Source organism: Chiloscyllium punctatum, chromosome 39 (assembly GCF_047496795.1).
Source record: "Chiloscyllium punctatum isolate Juve2018m chromosome 39, sChiPun1.3, whole genome shotgun sequence".
Classification (NCBI taxonomy): Eukaryota; Metazoa; Chordata; class Chondrichthyes; order Orectolobiformes; family Hemiscylliidae; genus Chiloscyllium; species Chiloscyllium punctatum.
The window spans coordinates 31,485,421-31,504,231 of NC_092777.1; the positions used below are offsets into that span (position 1 = coordinate 31,485,421).

The 18,811-nt window shown below is 46.6% G+C and overlaps 1 protein-coding gene across 8 annotated transcripts in view; it reads left to right on the top strand.

Annotated features, from left to right (window-relative positions):
- The window catches only part of LOC140463911 (epsin-2-like), a 147,566-nt gene that overhangs the window by 99,740 nt on the left and 29,015 nt on the right, over positions 1 to 18,811 (top strand). For 7 of the 8 annotated variants that reach the window (XM_072558385.1, XM_072558386.1, XM_072558390.1 and 4 more), the window contains 2 exons: positions 2,838 to 2,965; positions 10,972 to 11,046. In XM_072558385.1, the coding sequence (XP_072414486.1) occupies positions 2,838 to 2,965; positions 10,972 to 11,046 (203 nt within the window). The remainder of the gene's footprint in view (positions 1 to 2,837; positions 2,966 to 10,971; positions 11,047 to 18,811) is intronic. The other variant, XM_072558384.1, reaches the window with a different exon arrangement.

Consider the following 18,811-nt stretch of genomic DNA (forward strand, 5'->3'; position numbering starts at 1 on the left):
TTCGCCCTCCCTCGCTTCATTTGCCCTCCCTTGCTCCGTTCACCCTCTCTCTCCATTCGCCCTCCCTCTCTCTCTCTCTCCATTCGCCCTCTCTCTTTCTCTCCATTCGCCCTCTCTCTCTCTCTCCATTCACCCTCTCTCTCTCTCTCCATTCGCCCTCTCTCTCTCTCCATTCGCCCTTCTTCTCTCCATTCGCCCTCCCTCTCTCCTTTCACACTCTCTCTCCATTCGTCCTCCCTCTCTCCATTCGCCCACCCTCTCTCCGTTTGCCCTCCCTCTCTCCATTCGCCCTCTCTCTCTCTCCATTCGCCCTCCCTCTCTCCTTTCACACTCTCTCCATTCGTCCTCCCTCTCTCCATTCGCCCCCTCTCTCTTCCTCTCTCCATTCGCCCCCTCTCTCTTCCTCTCTCCATTCGCCCCCTCTCTCTCCCTCTCTCCATTCGCCCTCCCTCTCTCCATTCGCCCTCCCTCGCTTCATTCGCCCTCCCTCACTCTGTTCGCCCTCCCTCGCTCCATTCGCCTTCCCTCGCTCCATTCACCCACTCCCTCTCTCCATTCATCCTCCCTCTCTCCATTCACCCTCCCTCTCTCCATTCACTCTCCCTCTCTCCGTTTGTTCCCTCTCTCCATTTACCCTATCTCTCCATTCGCCCTCCCTCTCTCTCTCTCCATTCGCCCTCTCTCTCTCTCTCTCCATTCGCCCTCTCTCTCTCTCCATTCACCCTTCTTCTCTCCATTCGCCCTCCCTCTCTCCTTTCACACTCTCTCTCCATTCGTCCTCCCTCTCTCCATTCGCCCACCCTCTCTCCGTTCGCCCTTCCTCTCTCCGTTTGCCCTCCCTCTCTCCATTCGCCCTCTCTCTCTCCATTCGCCCTCCCTCTCTCCTTTCACACTCTCTCCATTCGTCCTCCCTCTCTCCATTCGCCCCCTCTCTCTTCCTCTCTCCATTCGCCCCCTCTGTCTCCCTCTCTCCATTCGCCCTCCCTCTCTCCATTCGCCCTCCCTCGCTTCATTCGCCCTCCCTCACTCCGTTTGCCCTCCCTCACTCTGTTCGCCCTCCCTCGCTCCATTCGCCTTCCCTCGCTCCATTCACCCACTCCCTCTCTCCATTCATCCTCCCTCTCTCCATTCACTCTCCCTCTCTCCGTTTGTTCCCTCTCTCCATTCACCCTATCTCTCTCCATTCACCCTCTCTCACTACACTCGCCCTACCTTTCTGCATTCACTCACTCTCTCTCTCTCCATTTGCCTTCCGTCTCTCCATTCAAACTCTCTCTCAATTCATCCTCCCTCTCTCCATTCTCCCTCCCTCTCTCCATTCTCCCTCCCTCTCTCCATTCTTCCTCCCTCTCTCCATTCACTTTCCCTCTCTCCATTCACCCTCTCTCTCCGTTCGCCCTCTCTCTCTCCATTCGCCCACCCTCTCTCCCCTCGCCCACCCTCTCTCCCTCCATTCGCCCTCCCTCTCTCCATTCGCCCTCTCTCTCTCTCTCCATTCGCCCTCCTTCTCTCCATTTGCTCTCTCTCTCTCCATTCGCCCACACCCTCCTCCTGCACTTTGTTCTCTTGCTGAACCCAACTTTCTCCACCTCATTCCCACTCTCTGTTCCCAAAATTCACTTTGTCTTGGTGAAACCACTGTCCCCTCCCAAAACCCACTCTTCCCACTCCCTTCCCAAACCCTACTATCTCCCCTCAAACCTCACTCTAACCTGAACAACACTCTCCTCCTTAAACAACACTCTTCCCCCAAACCCCACACTCCCCTCAAGCTCCACACTCCCCCTTAAATCCGACTGTCCCAGCAAACCTCACTCGCCCCTCCCAAACCCCACTATATCCCCTCAAACCTCAGTCTCCCTTGAATAACACTTTGCCTCCAAACTCCACTCTTCCACTGAACCCCACTCCCCAAACCCCACTCCCCCCAACCCCACTCCCCCTAACCCTCACTCGCCCTAACCCTCACTCGCCCTAACCCCCACTCGCCCTAACCCGCACTCCCCCAACCCCACTCCCCCTAACCCCACTGCCTTGAATCTCACTTTCCCCCGAACTCCACTGCTCCAAACCCAATTCCCCCCAAAACCCCACTCCCCCTGAACTCCTCTCTCCTCCCTGAACCCCCCTCTGCACCTGAACTCCATTTCCCCCCAACCCAACTTCCCCCACCAAACCCTACTTTTCCCCCCAAACTCTAGTGCCTGGATGGAGCCCCAAATTCACCCAAAACCCACAGTCCTTCCCAGCTCCACCCACTCATGCAGCCTCTGTGCTGAACACCACAGGCTCCATCCAAATCTCCACCTGTACTCCCCTTGCCTGGAACTCCTCCGTCACAACTCCCACTGGGACAATCTGGTGACCCACCTCACCCTGATATTGGGGTTTCTGCTGGGTACGTGTCTGTGGAGTTGTGAGTGGAAGCTCTGTGCTGACTTGCTAGTGACTGGACTCAGTCCATCGCACTCTGCTGCTGCTGCTGCTGCTGTTGAAGAATCCTAAGCTGAACACCAGCCGAAATGGTCCTGGTCACTGAGTGCTCACTGCAAGGCCGACTTTGTGTTTGTTCAGTAATATGAGCTGTTGTCCTCTTTTGCTTCACGTCAAATGACCTGGAGGTGAGCCCAGACCCCTTGCTACTGATCAGATTATTTGTGATACAAGGGTAACCCACCAAACTCCACACCCCCCCCCCCCCCCCCACTCCCCACTCCCCACTCCCCAGTCTCCCTGCCCCACAAACAAACACCCAGTAGCCCAGGGTAGGGACAAAGTGCTGTGACATCACCAATGTTTGAATGTTGATGTTACTGTGGTCTTCATGTGTTTTGCAGCTTCTTCCTCATCTCCCAGGTTTAATCCAGATCTGGAGCAGGCCAGACCCCACACCAGTGGTGAAGAGGAGCTGCAGTTACAGCTTGCACTGGCAATGAGCAGGGAGGAAGCTGAGAAGGCAACTCAGGTAAAGCAACCACCCAGGCAGCAGATTCCTTCATCCACCAATGGTTTCAACTTCGACTACTCCCAACCTGCCCCAATCATCCGAGCAGCTCCACGTTCACACAGTGGGATTGCTCACGGTCAGAGGATTGGAGGCAGTGCTACACTGGCAGCGGTCAATGCTGAGGGAACAGTACACAGTTGAGGGTCAATACTGAGGGACTGCTGCACTGTCAGAGGGTCAGTACCAAGGTGCACTGTCACTACTGGGTCAGACAAGGAGCATAGGAACATTCAGCCCATTGAGCCTGCTCTGCCTGTTAACATGATCATGGTCAATGAACACTGCAATCCTTTTACTAACACTATCCCCATAACCCTGTCCACCAAAGGAAATCAAATACTTATCACATTATGTGCATTGACGCAGTCTCCACTGTCCTCTGGGATAGAGAACTCCAAAGATTTAGCACCTTTGGAGTAAACATCAATTCTACACATCTCTGTCCTAAGTGGCATCCCCTTATTGTTAACTTGTTCTAAACACCCCAAGAAGGGACATATCTTACTTGCATCAACCCTGTCTATCCCTCTTAGTGTTTTGTAGCTTTCTATGAGATTGCCTGTCATTCTTTGAAACTTTAGAGAGTACAGGTCCAGTTTGCCTACTCTGTCTTCACAGGAGTATCCCACCATGCTGGGAAATAGTCTGGTGAAACCTCATTACTTAATCTCTATGACAATAACATCTTGACTGAGGTATGATGTGGAGGTGCTGGTGTTGGACTAGGGTGAATAATAGCCCAACTATAACCTGATCTTGTGTGATTTCTAACTTGTTTCCTGAGATAAAGAGACCAGAATACACACAATACTTCAGCTGTGGTCTAGCCAAGCTGCTATGCAGTTGAAGCAAGACATCACAATTCATGTACTCAAATCCCCTTTCTATTAAGGCTAACATTTCCATCGCCGCCTTAATGGCTTGCTGCACCCATATTTAACCTTCAACAACTTATTAACAGGGAAACCAAAGACCTTCTGCATATGTACATTTTCCAGCCTCTCACCATTGAGGAAATGTCCTGCACATCTTCTTACACCATCTTCCTACATTAGATTCCATTTGCTATGTTCCTGCACAATCCCTAGGCCTAAACAAATCCTCCTGAAAATATTTTACATCTTTCTCAGAACGTAACTCCTGCTTAGTTTTGTATCATCTACAAATTTGGTAATATTACATTGAATCCCCAGCTCCAAATCATTGATACACTTTATGAACAGTTGGAGCTGAAGTACTGAATCTGTGCAACCCCACGAGGTACAATCTGCTAACACAAGAATAACCTGTTTATTCCTACTTGCTGTTTTCTGCCTGATGGCCAATCCTTAATCCTTGCCAGTGCAGTACCTCCTGTACCACGTGCTTGCATTTTGCTATCAATATCCTGTGGGGGGCCTTATCAAAAGCTTTCTGAAAATTCAAATACAGTGTTTATAACATTCATCAATGCCCCTTTATCAATTTTGTCAGTGCCATCCTCTTAAACACCAACAAGTTTCCATTCGCAAATCCAAGGTGAGTATGACAAATCAGATCATTTTTATCAAAATGTCCAATTATCAAGTCCTTTAAGATAGATTCTAGCATTTTCTCTACAATTGATGTACAGATGTCAAGTCAGTTTGTTGTTCTGTCCCTTTCATAAACAGTGGGGTGATTTTTGCTTGCTTCTAATCTTGCTTGCAGGAATCATTACAGAATCTGTGATTACCAATGGATCAACTATCTCTCTGGCCACCTCCTCAACCCTCTATGATATGGACTATCAGATTTGCAGGGACTTCTGAACTTTGAGCCCCATTAATTTCTTGAGTTCAATCTTCTTGCTGATACTAATTTCCCTCAACTCCTCATGCTCCCGAGTCACTTGGAATCTCTAATTCTGGGAGATTTCTTGTATATTCCTCAGATGCAAAATAATCATTTAGCTCTCTGCTTTTTCTCTCTTTCCCATTATAAATCCTCCTGACTCTGCTTTTCGTAAACCCCCACCCATCTTAGCCAAATGTTTCCTTTTATGAACTTGTAGGAGCTTTTACAATCCATTTTTGATGTTCTTTGCTAGTTTTCATTTGAATAATATTCATCCTGTCTCCTTATTAGTTTCATAGTCCTCCTTTGCCATATTCTAAAAACTTTCCAATCCTCAGATTTGTTACTATTTCTGGCCATTTTATAAACTTTTTCTTTTAAACTTCTTTTAAACAACCCTTAACTTCCTCTTTCAGCCATGAAACTTGACTGTTTGAAAAAATGTATCATTGCTGTGAGCCATATAATAGCTTTTCAAAGCCAGTCCATTTCCTATGTTCAGTCACCTTTTAAAGTATTTTCCCAATCCAACTCACCAAACGTGTATCATGCTTTCCTAATTTCTCTTGTTCAAATGTAACAGCCTTTTTCAGATTGAATCTCTTCACTTTTACACATAATGTAATGTCATATCATGGTCGCTCATCGTTAAAGGTTTATTTTACCAGATTATTAATTAGTCCTTTTTCATGACAAAATCCTAGATCCAAAATATCCTGATCTCCAACATGCTGCTCTAGAAAACCGTCCCTAACACACTCCAGAAAATTGTTGTCTACAGTTTTCATGCTGAACTAACTTACCCAGTCTATAAACAAACTGACGTCACCCATGCTACAAGCTTCTCTCATCACCTGATTTATACATTGCCGTAAACTACCACTGCTGTTTGGTGTCTTATATCTGATGCCCTTTGCCGTTTCTACGTTTCACCCAATCGATTCCACATATTATTTTTCTGATCTGTGATACTCCCTGTCAAATGCACTGATCCTATTCCTTATTATTATAACTAAAAGAGCGTCAGCACTGAGGGAGTGCCACAGTGTCGGAGGATCAGAGCTGAGAGAGTGCCGTACTCTCAGAGATACAGAGCTGAGGGAGTGACGAACTGTTAGAGGGTCAGTGCTGAGGGAGTGCCATACTGTCAGAGGGTCAGGGCTATTGGAGTGCCGCACTGTCAGAGGGTCAGAGCTGAGGGAGTGCCGCACTGTCGGAGGGTCAGAGCTGAGGGAGTGATGTACTGTCGGAGGGTCAGCACTGAGAGAGTGCCGTACTGTCAGAGGGTCAGAGCTGAGGGAGTGCCGTACTGTTAGAGGGGTCAGGGCTAATGGAGTGCCGCATGGTCGGAGGGTCAGAGCTGAGGGAGTACCGCACTGTCGGAGGGTCAGAACTAAGGGAGTGCCGCACTATCAGAGGGTCAGAGCTGAGGGAGTGCCGCACTATCAGAGGGTCAGAGCTGAGGGAGTGCCGCACTATCAGAGGGTCAGAGCTAAGGGAGTGATGTACTGTTGGAGGGTCAGAGCTGAGGGAGTGCCGCACTATCAGAGGGTCAGAGCTGAGGGAGTGCCGCACTATCAGAGGGTCAGAGCTAAGGGAGTGATGTACTGTCGGAGGGTCAGAGCTGAGGGAGTGCCGCACAGTCAGAGGGTCAGAGCTGAGGGAGTGCCACACTATCAGAGGGCCAGAGCTGAGGGAGTGCCGCACTATCAGAGGGTCAGAGCTAAGGGAGTGATGTACTGTCGGAGGGCCAGAGCTGAGGGAGTGCCGCACTATCAGAGGGTCAGAGCTAAGGGAGTGATGTACTGTCGGAGGGTCAGAGCTGAGGGAGTGCCGCACATTTAGAGGGTCAGAGCTGAGGGAGTGCCGCACTGTCAGAGGGTCAGAGCTGAGGGAGTGACTCACTGTCAGAGGGTCAGAGCTAAGGGAGTGACCCACTGTCGGAGGGTCAGAGCTGAGGGAGTGCCGCACTGTCAGAGGGTCAGAGCTGAGGGAGTGCCACACTGTCAGAGGGTCAGAGCTGAGGTAGTGCCACGCTGTCGGAGGGTCAGAGCTGAGGGAGTGCCACACTGTCAGAGGGTCAGAGCTGAGGTAGTGCCACACTGTCAGAGGGTCAGAGCTGAGGGAGAATTATACTGTGGGAGGGTCAATCCTGAGGGACCACTACACTTTTGAAGGGTTAGTACTGAGGGAACACTGCACTGTCGGAGGGTTAGTACTGAGGGAGCACTTGCACTTTTGGAGGGCCAGTACTGACGGAGCTCTGCACTGTCGGAGAGTCAATCCTGAGAGAGTACTACGCTTTTGAAGGGTTAGTACTGAGGGAGCACTTGCATTGTCGGACGGTCAGTACTGAGGGAGCTCTGCACTGTAAAAGAGTCAGCACTGCAGGAGTGCTGCACTGTTGGAGGGTCAGTATTGAGGGACTTCTGCACTGTCAGATGGTCAATGCTGAGGAGTCACTGCACTATTGGAGGGGCTGTCTGGTGTAGTTGTTTGCCTGAGATCTTAAACTTATACAATTTCCGTCTTCTCAGATAGCTGAGAGAGTGCCCATGGCACATTTGAAGAAGAGGAGCTCTTCCTGGTATTTGCCACCAAGCATCAGTAAAATTGGTCATTGTCACATGGTTTGTGGGACCTTGCTGTATACAAATTGACTGCCATGATTTCTAAGTTACAACAGTGACTCAGTTCACAATTGCTGCATTGGTTGTAAAGCTGTTTGAGATATCCTATGGTTGTGAAGGAAAAGGAAATCAATCATTCACAAATGAGTAACAGTCAGGCTTTTTTAGATTATAGAATGCAAGCCAGTTTTCACCAGTGAGGTCAGGCAGCATCCAAGGAGCAGGAGAATTGACGTTTCGGGCATGAGCCCTTCTTCAGGAATTCCTGAATTTCTTCAGGATGCTGCCTGACCTGCTGCGCTTTTCCAGCAACACATTTTCAGCTCGATCACCAGCATCTGTAGTCCTCACTTTCTCCTCCCAGTTTTCACCAGTGAGTAAGGTCAATGACATTGCATTCTAGGGGGGCTACTTCAGAGCCTCCTATAACAACAGTAGATATTGCATGTTTCAAACTGACTCTGAGCAGTTCTGTGCTTGAGCCAAGAGCATGTCTGGTTCAGAAGCACAATTAAAATTTGTCTTTGTTTCTGTGCATATTCAGCCTTTTATATGATGGGCTGTATCATTGCACATACCTCCCTCCTTCCAACAGAATTGATGATGGCCAGCATCAGTCAGCTAGAGAGAGAGCTGCCACCGCCCATTCAAAGTTAAAAATTACAAAACACCAGGTTATATTCCAATAGGTTTAAATGGAAGCACTAGCTTTCAGAGCACTGCTCCTTCAACCCTGATAAAGGAGCGGTGCTCTGAAAGCTAGTGCTTCCAAATAAACTTATTGGACTATAACCTGATGTTGTGTGGTTTTTAACTTTGGCCACCCCAGTCCAACACCGGCACCTCCAAGTCATGACTGCCTGGTCAGATACAGAGAGCTGGCACTGCCCGGTCAGATACTAGGGGAGAGCCGCTGTAACTGAGAAGTCAGTCACAGTGAGGGAGAGAGCTGGCATTCACTGGTCACTTTGCAAGGAGAGAGGGCTAGTACAGGAGGATGAGAGAGCTGACACTTACTTGTCCATTAGCAAGGCTGAAATTTGATACTGAGCAGTTAGTTGGTGAGAGAGAGAGAGAGAGAGAGCTATGCTGATGGTCAGAGAGAGAAAAAACTGGCCCTGACTGGTCAGAACAGCTGTATGCTGCCACCTGGTGAATAAATGGTATAACTGCATGCCAGTAACATTGACATTTTAACTGTAATTTGAAATGTTAAAGTTGATGGTCATTAAGACCATAAGAAATAGGAACAGGAGTAGGTTGTTCAACCTCTTGAGTCTGCTTCACTAATAGATAGGGTTATGGCTGATCCGACACTCCTCACATTCATTATCCAGCATTTTCACCATAACGCTTGATTCCCCGACTGATTAAGAATCTATTTCAGCCTTAAATATACACAAGAACCCTTCCCCCAACAGCTCTCTGAGGCACCAAGTTTCAAAGATTCACAAGCCTCTGAGGGAAGAAATGCTTCCTTGTCTCAGCCTGAAATTGATGCTCCTGTATTCTGGGACTACGCCCTCTAGTCTTAGACTCTCCCATGAGGGGAAACATCGTCTCAGCATTTACCCTGTCAAGCCCCTTAGGAATCCTATAGGTTTCAATGAGATCACCTCTCATTCTTCTGAACACCAGTGAGTAGAGTCCCAACCTGTTTAGCCTTTGCTCATAAGACAATCTCTCCATATCAAGCATGACCTGCCTCTAATTAAATGATACTTTTCTTAAATAAGGAAATGTTACTCCTGGTGAAATCTCTTTTACATTTTGTACAGTTGTGGTAAGACTTCCCTACTCTTCAACGCCAACCTCTTGAAATAAGGGCCAATAATCCATTCGCTTTCCTAATTACCTGTTGCCATTATGTGCTAGCTTTCTGTATTTTGTGTATGAGTCCCCCAAAGTGCCTTTGTGTTACAGCTTTCTGCAGCTTTTCTCCGTTTAAATATTCTGTTCTTTTGTTCTCCCTTCCAAAATGAACAATTTCACATTTTTCCAGACTGTACTCTATTTCAAACATGTATTTGTTAATACATTGGTGATAACTGCAGCCTTTCCTTGGGAATCAAGATTAAAATCTTGGAAATATTATACCAACATGTTCCTCCATCTGTTTAATGTGACATCTGTATGTAGGGTCCAGACCCCTGTCCGCTTTAGGGGTAAAGAGGACATGAGGGAGAGGAGAAGGGGTGTTTCATTGGAGCACTGTGACTGGATTTAGACAAACCCACCCTTTGGGAAATGAATTAAAAATAAAGTCACCAAAGTCTGACCAGACCATCAAGCTGCTCTCCCATTAGAGAAAACAGCTGGTTGTGGTTTAAGCCTGAGGGTCCCCATGCCTCCGGTGAGGGGAGAGGTTAAGAAGGAGAATCCTTAATGGCAACCTCAGCCAGTATGGGAACTGAACCTACACATTGGTATCACTCATCAGGCAACCAGCCAACTGAGCTAACTGCATTTCTAGGCAGGGCCATTAAAAATCTGATTAAGGATTTGAGGTTTTAATGTAAAGGTTAGATCAGCATCAAACAACCTTTAACCCCACCCCCACACCCACCATCCCCATGTTAGATATAGAACAAAACCCTCTATACTATCCCGTTAAACAACCCCAGGACAGGCAGTGAATAGAGCTATGATAATCTTCCGTTCTTGTGGCCTTAGCTGATCATTTGCCTTTGCCTTTTGGAATAGACTGCTGTGATGTTCACACTTGGATCACTACTGACCTCTGCATAGTTATTAAATGTTTGTCTCTAACGGTGTGAAAGGAGCCTATGGTTCCTGACTTCATTGCCCAGTCAGGGTGCCCTGTTGATAGAGGGGGAAGGCTGCACTCACTAACTCCACTCAGAGAGTACTGTTGGATAAGCTGCTGTGTCGACAATGGCTAAAATGTTCATAGGTACTGATGCTAACCCTGGCTTGATGGCATTTACACTCATTGTAGGGACTTATATGTACAGCAGGATTTGATTAAAGTTTCCAGAGGTTTCTTGTCCCCATGAGGAAAGCTAGGGGCATTGTGGAAAGGAAGTAAATCATTCATCTAGTCTGATGATCACACTGAGAGTTCATACACATTTCACCAGGTCTAAACTCTGGGGCAGATCTAATCTCCTGTCATCAATTCATTAGGGCATTAAAACAAGTCAATTTTATTTTAAATATATTATGAACACATGTTTATTAGGTATAAAACTTTTGTGCATAACACCAATTCGCCTAACAGACAACAATCTCCAATTGGATAGCAATCTCCTCATTTTTCATTTGGCATGGGATGGATTTTTGCAAGGATTGACATCTCAAGCAACCAGTGGTAAATGTATAAGGGTGGGACAATTGTAGGTGGTCATGTGATGTCAGAACAGAACTGGCTCAATGTGAGAGTTCTTCAGACATTAGCCTGTGTTCCTCTGTCGTTAGCTTGTGTTCCCGTGATGTTAGCCTGTGTTCGAGCATTGAGTCCATGATGTACTTGCTAACCCCAGCTTTTACACCTTGTAGCAGCCAAGCACAGAGTCTGATGAAGAAATCCAGCTGCAGATTGCATTGAGTTTGAGCAAAGAGGAGCATGAGAAGGTAGCTTCTGCTCATCGAGCACAGTCACTAATGTTCTCACTGTGTTGCCTCGTTGTGTGTCCTGTGCTTTCAACCTGTCTGCTCCAGCTGCTCATTGACTAACAGTGGTGCACCTTTCTGCTCACTTTCCTGGGGATAAAGGGGACTGAAATGTCTTCATGTTGCATCCTTGGCTGACTCATAACCATGCATTGAAATGTCTGGCTACCTGTACCAGCAAGCTGTGAGAGACCAGGGGACTTCAGGGCAGCATCTGTGGCGCTGTCTCTCTGACTTGGTTTAATTAGGAATGGGATTAACTTGGACCCACAGAGATTTGCTGGACCTGAGTAAAGTGACAGAAACATGCCCATATGGATAACTGATACTCAATGTTTCATTAGAGAGAGAGAGAGAGAGAGGTTGTTCTGAGTACAGTTGCAGGAACCTTAATGCCAGCAATTACTCCAGTGCCAATCTTCAGTTGGACGGACTTACTTCAACATTTAATATACAGGAGAGTCTGGATTGATTAAATTACTTACAGTGTGGAAACAGGCCCTTCAGCCCAATAAGTCCACACCGACCCTCCGAAGAGCAACCCACCCAGACCCATTCCCCTACATTTACCCCTTCACCTAACACTAAGGGCAATTTAGCATGGCCAATTCACCTAACCTGCACATTTTTGAACTGTGGGAGGAAACCGGAGCATCCGGAGGAAATCCATACAGACACTGGGAGAATGTGCAAACTCCACAGTTGCCTGAGGTAGGAATTGAACCCGGATCTCTGGCGGTGTGAGGCAGCAGTGCTAACCACTCTGCCACCGTGCTGCCCAAAACATTTTTCATCACAGGACACTCAAGGCCAGAGGTTGGACAACTAAATTATTGGGTGTCAGTAACTCCAATCAATCCCACCATATTCTCAAATGATCCAATTTTCCGGACCCATTTCTAAGAAGGAAATGTGGCCTCTTTAATATGCAAATTGCATCCTGCAATCCTGAGTTGGAGGGAGACAGTCAGTGTCAACTTCATTACACAACCAAACTTGGAGCTTAAATCCCGGAGCCGGATCCTGGCCCTATCCTCCTTGGCAGCACCCTCTTGGCTCAGGCACAGGGTTTTCGGCTTTACTTGTAGGCTGGCTTGGATAGGAATCTTCCAGCCTCTGTGGCTTCACCAGGGAGCGTTAAAATCAGAAGATTTTCCTTGAAGTAGGATCCTCACTTCCCTGCTCCAGCTTCACCTTCCCTCCATCCCAATTGCAGCCAACTCGATCACTGGAAGTGGGGAGGGGAGAGTGAGTCAGGGATGAAGGAGGTGATCGGTGACAGATCAGAGAGTGATCCAATCATGAGAGGTGCAGGGTTTAGGAAATAACAAGTTTCCGGGTCAGAATGCAATGGGGGAAGTGATGTGTCTGTGAGGTCAGGTGAGTGCTTTAGGAGAGATGGAAATGAGAGATTCCTTGCCTGGAGAGGAGCTGAAGGGAACAGAAGATGGAAGGAATGAGCTTGGAAACCGAGCGAGATAGGAAAGGAATGGGAGAGAAGCTTCAGAGTGCTGCAATAGGATCAATGTAATTACATCAAAACAATGGCACTTTTAAAAGGAGAGAAGGACAGACAATAGGCAGTACCTGTCAGTGCAGGAGAGAGAGAAACAGAGAGAGAGAGAGAAATCCATACTGCTAACTGACACAGCAGTGAACCTGCGCAGTTACTGCCTTTGCTGTTTGAATTCAGGTATCGCTGGACATCGGAGCGTATCTAGGAAAACTTAACAAACAGTGAAATTCGCAACTGATCTCGGAGGAACCTGTTTGGGAGAGGTCACAGCACAGAATCAGATAAATGAATAGTTTGAAGTATAGCTTTGCTGTAAATCTACAATAATGAGTAAAGTGGGTTCTTTCTTGATTATGTTTTATTGAGATATGTATCTTAAGCCATAAGTATTAAGTTAGCCTGTGGCAGTGTTTTGTAGAGGAATAAGACTATTTTCTGGGTCTGCAGATTGGAAGAAGCAAAAATGGCCTTTCGTAGAGTGATATGCTCTTCTTATCAGATGTGGGAGTTCAAGGAGAGTTTATATGTTACTGAGGATTATATCTGCGATAAATGCCACTGTTTGTATATCCTATCAGATCGAATGGATCAGTTGGAGTGACAATTAGAGGCAATGAGGAATTTACAAGAGCAAAGGGGTGTGGTGGATGGCATTTATAGGAAGGGAGAAAAGCCACAGATACAATCAGATAGATGGGTTAATTCCAGGAAAGGTAAGAGAGGTAGGCAGGTAGTACAAGAGTCTTCTGTGGCTATCCCCATTCAAACAAATATGCTGTTTTGGAAAATGTAGAGGGTGATGGATTCTCAGAGGAATGTAGCACGAACAGCCAAGTTTCTGATATCAAGACAGGGTCTAATATAATGAAGGGTATGTGAGGTTTCAAGTGGTTGATTGTGATAGCGGACTCTATAGTCAGAGGCACAGACAGACATTTCTGTGGCCAGCAGCGAAAAATCAGAATGGTGTGTTGCCTCCCTGGTGCCAGGATCAAGGATGTCTCAGAGAGGGTGCAGAATGTTCTCAAGGGGAGAGGGGTCTGCAGGAACTAACAACATAGAGAAAGGGAAAATGATGAGATTGTGAAGGGAGAATATAGAAAGTTAGGCAAGGATTTAAAAAGGATGTCCTCGAGAGTAGTAATATCTGGATTACTCCATGTGCTACGAGCTAGTGAGGGTAGGAATAGGAGGATAGAGTAGATGAATGCATGGCTGAGGAGCCGGTGTATGGGAGAAGCATTCACATTTTGGATCATTGGGGTAGAAGTGACCTGTACAAGAAGGACGGATTGCACCTGAATTGGTAGGGGACTAATATACTGGCAGGGAGATTTGCTAGAGCTGCTCAGGAGGATTTAAACTGGTATAGGGGTTAGGCAGGGTCGGGGGAGTGGGGTTGCGGAAGTTGGTAGTTTACAAGAAGCGAGTCCAACATTCAAGGCAGGCAGGGACAAATCTGTGAACAGGGTAGGACTGGGAAATTAAATTGCATTTATTTCAATGCAAGGGGTCTAACAGGGAAGGCAGATGAACTCTGAGCATGGTTAGGAACATGGGACTGGGATATCATAGCAATTACAGAAACATGGCTCAGGGATGGGCAGGACTGGCAGCTTCATGTTCCCGGATGCAAATGCTACAGGAAGGATAGAAAGGGAGGTAAGAGAGGAAGGGAAGTGGTGTTTTTGATAAGGGATAGTATTACAGCTGTACTTCGGGAGAATATTCCCGGAAATACATTCAGGGAAGTTCTTTGAGTGGAACTGAGAAATAAGAAAGGGATGATCACCTTATTGGGATTGTATTATAGGCCCCCCAATACCCAGTGGGAAATTGAGAAACAAACTTGTAAGGAGATCTCAGTTATCTGTAAGAATAATAGGGTGGTTATGGGAGGGGATTTTAGCTTTCCAAAATAGACTGGGACTGCCATAGTGTCAAAGGGATTAGATGGAGAGGAATTTGTTAAGTGTGTACAAGAAAATTTTCTGATTCAGTATGTGGATGTACCTAAGGCAGGGCAGGTGACTAAGGTGTCCGTGGGGGAGCATTTTGGGGACAGCGACCATAATTCTATTAGTTTAAAAAAGTGATGGAAAAGGATGGACCAGATCTAAAAGGTGAAGTTCTAAATTGGAGGAAGGCTAATTTTGACAATATTAGGCAAGAACTTTCAAAACCTGACCGGGGGCCAGATGTTCGCAGGTAAAGGGACGGCTGGAAAATGGGAAGCCTTCAGAAATGAGATAACAAGAATCCAGAGAAAGTATATTCCTGTCAGGGTGAAAAGAAAGGTTGGTAGGTATGGGGAATGCTGGATGACTAAAGAAATTGAGGGTTTGGTTTAAAAAAAGAAGGAAGCATATGTCAGGTATGGACTGGATTGATCAAGTGAATCCTCAGAAGAATATAAAGGAAGTAGGAGGGAAATCAGGAGGGCAAAAAGGGGACATGCGATAGCTTTGGCAAATAAGGTTGAGAAGAATTCAAAGGATTTTACAAATATACTGAGGACGAAAGGGTAACTAGGGAAAGAATAGAACCCCTCAAAGATGAGCAAGGTAGCCTTTGTGTGGAATAGCAGGAGATGGGTGAGATACTAAACGAGTATTCTGCATCAGTATTTACTGTGGAAAAGGATATGGAAGATAGAGAATGTAGGGAAATAGATGGTGACATCTTGAAAAATTCCAATGTTACAGAGGAGGAAGTGCTTGATGTCTTGAAACACACAAAGGTGGATAAATCCCCAGGACGTGATCAGGTGTATTCTGTGGGTAACTAGGGAAGTGATTGCTGGGCCCCTTGCTGAGATATTTGTATCATTGATATGAAGATTGGAGGTTGGCTAACATGATACCACTATTTAAGAAAGGTGGTAAGGACAAGCCAGGGAACTATAAACCAATGAGCCTGACTTCAGAGGTGGGCAGGTTGTTGGAGGGAATCCTGAGGGACAGGATGTACTTCAGAGCAGCGAGAGGTAGGAGCCAGGAGGAGGTGATGTTGGTGTGAGGTGATTGTCGGGAAGGCTGATAAGTATATTTAAACTTCTTACCTTCAAGTCAGCAAGGGAGGAGCGAGCGAAGGATCTCTGGGAAGGGTAAGTAGAACAGTTTATATTTGCGTGGTTGAGTTACCCGAGACACTACGCGGGTAGTGTCTCCCGCCCATCCTCCTCCTCTAACCTAAAAAAAATGTTGTGGGAGCCAGATTGACAAGGTAAGGTAACTAGTTTATTTCCTAATCCTTTTTTTTTAGTAGTCACTTTGGGAGTTAGAATAGTGGGAATGGAGTTTAGGGCAGTGGAATGTTACTCCTGCAGAATGCGGGAAGTAAGGGTCACCACTAGTGTCCCTGCTGACTACATCTGTGGGAAGTGCACCCAATACCAGCTCCTTGAAAACCGCGTTAGGGAACTGGAACGGGAGTTGGATGAATTTCGGATCATTCAGGAGGCAGAGGGGGTTATTGACAGGACTTACAGAGAGGTAGTCACTCCCCAGATAAAAGAAAAAGACAGATGGGTGACAGTAAGGGGACAGAAAGGGAACCGGCAGGCAGTGCAGGGATCCCCTGTGGCCATTCCCTCAACAATAAGTATACTGTTTTGGATACTGTTGGGGGGGATGACTTACCAGGGGAAAGCAGTGGGAAGGGAAGGGGGAAGAGGAGCAGAGCATTAGTCATTGGGGACTTGATAGTTAGGGGGGCAGATAGGAGGTTCTGTGGAGACGAGAGAGACTCATGGTTGGTGTGTTGCCTCCCGGGTGCCAGGGTCCGTGATGTCACTGATCGTATTTTTGGGATCCTTTGGGGGGAAGGAGAGCAGCCCCAAGTCATGGTCCACATTGGCACCAACGACATAGGTCGGAAGAGAGATGGGGACTTGAGGCAGAAATTCAGGGAGCTAGGATGGAAGCATAGAGCTCGGACAAACAGAGTTGTTTTCTCTGTTTTGCTGCCCGTGCCACGTGCTAGTGAGGTGAGGAATAGGGAGAGAAGGGAGTTGAACACATGGCTACAGGGATGGTGCAGGAGGGAGGGTTTCGGATTTTTGGATAATTGGCACTCTTTCTGGGGTAGTTGGGACCTCTGCAAGCAGGATGATCTTCATCTAAACCAGAGGGGTACCAATATCCTGGGTGGGAAATTCGCTAAAGCTATTAAGGTGAATTTAAACTAATACAGCAGGGGGATGGGAACCAAAATTGTAGGACAGGTACAGAACAGGATGAGAGTAGGGAGTTCCAAAGTCAAGTATCTGACACTGGCAAGCGAGAACCTGGTTTGAAGTGTGTGTACTTCAACGTAAGGAGCAGCCGAAATAAAGTGGGTGAACTGGCAGCATGAATTGGAGCCTGGGACTTTGATGTTGTGGCCATTACGGAGACATGGATAGAGCAGGGATAGAGCTGTTGCAGGTTCCAGGATTCAGATATTTCAGTAAGAACAGAAAAGATGGTAAAAGAGGGGGTGATGTGGCATTGTTGATCAGGGACAATATTACAATTGTAGAAAGGATGTTTGGGGACTCGTTAACTGAGGTAGTATGGGCTGAGGTTAGAAACAGGAAAGGAGAAGTCACCGTGCTGGGAGTTTTCTATAGGCCTCCGAATAGTCCCAGAGATGTAGAGGAAAGGATAGCAAACATGATTCTTTATAGGAGTGAGAGAGACAGGAGGACTTCAACTATCCAAATATTGACTGGGATCACTGCAGTATGAGTACTATAGATGGGTTAGTTTTTGTCCAGTGTGGGCAGGAGGGCTTCCTGACACAGTATGTAGAAAGGCCAACAAGGGGCGAAGCCACTTTAGATTTAGTACTGGGTAACGAGCCTGGCCAGGTGTTAGACTTGGAAGTAGGTGAGCACTTTGGAGACAGCGATCACAATTCTGTCAGGTTTACTTTAGTGATGGAAAGGAATAGGCGTACTCCACTGAGCAAGAGTTACAGCTGGGGGAAGGGAAATTACGATGCAATTAAGAAAGATTTAGGAAGTGTAGAATGGGGAAGGAAACTGCAGGGGATGAGCACATTAAAAATGTGGAGATTATTCAAGGAAAAGCTCCTGTGTGTCCTAGATAAGTATGTACCTGTCAGGCAGGGAGGAAGATGGTTTACTAAGGAAGTGGAATCCCCGGTCAAGAAGAAGAAGAAGGCTTATGTTAGGACAAAATGTGAAAACTCAGGGTGCTTGAGGGTTACAAGGAAGTCAGGAAATACCTAAAAAGAGAGCTCAGAAGAGCCAGGAGGAGACATGAGAAGTTGTTGGTGGATAGGATCAGGGTTAACCCTAAGGCTTTCCATAGGTATGTCAGGAATAAAAGAATGATGAGAGTCAAATTAGGGCCAATCAAGGATAATAGTGGGAAGTTGTGTGTGGAGTCAGAGGAGATAGGGGAAGCACTAAATAAATATTTTTCAACAGTGTTCACTATAGAAAATGAAAATGGCGAGGAAGATACGGAGATACTTGCATCTAGACTAGAAGAGATTGAGGTTCACAAGGAAGAGGTATTAGAAATACTGCAGAATGTGAAAATAGACAAGTCCCCTGGGCCGGATGGATCTATCCTAGGATCCTCTGGGAAGCCAGGGAAGAGATTGCTGAGCCTTTGGCATTGATCTTCAAAACATCATTGTCTACAGGAATAGTGCCTGAGGACTGGAGGATAGCAAATGTGGTTCCCTTGTTCAAAAAGAGTAGTAGAGACAACCCTGGTAATTACAGACCAGTGAGTCTCACTTCAGTTGGTGTTAAAGCATTGGAAAAGGTTATAAGAGATAGGATTTATAACCATCTAGAAAAGAATAATCTGATCAGGGACAGTCAGCAGGTTTTGTGAAGGGTAGGTCATGCCTAATGAATCTTATTGAGTTTTTTGACAAAGTGACCAAACGGGTAGATGAGAGTAAACCAGTTGATGTGGTGTATATGGATTTCAGCAAGACGTTCGATAAGGTTCCCCACAGTAGGCTATTATACAGAATGCGGAGGAATGGGATTGTGGGAGACATAGCAGTTTGGATCAGTAACTGGCTTGCTGAAAGAAAACTGAGGGTTGTAGTTGATGGAACATGTTCATCTTGGTGTCCAGTTACTAGCAGCGTATCGCAAGGGTTGGTGTTGGGTCCACTGCTGTTCATCATTTTTATAAATGACCTGGATGAGGGCTTAGACAGGTGGGTTAGTAAATTTGC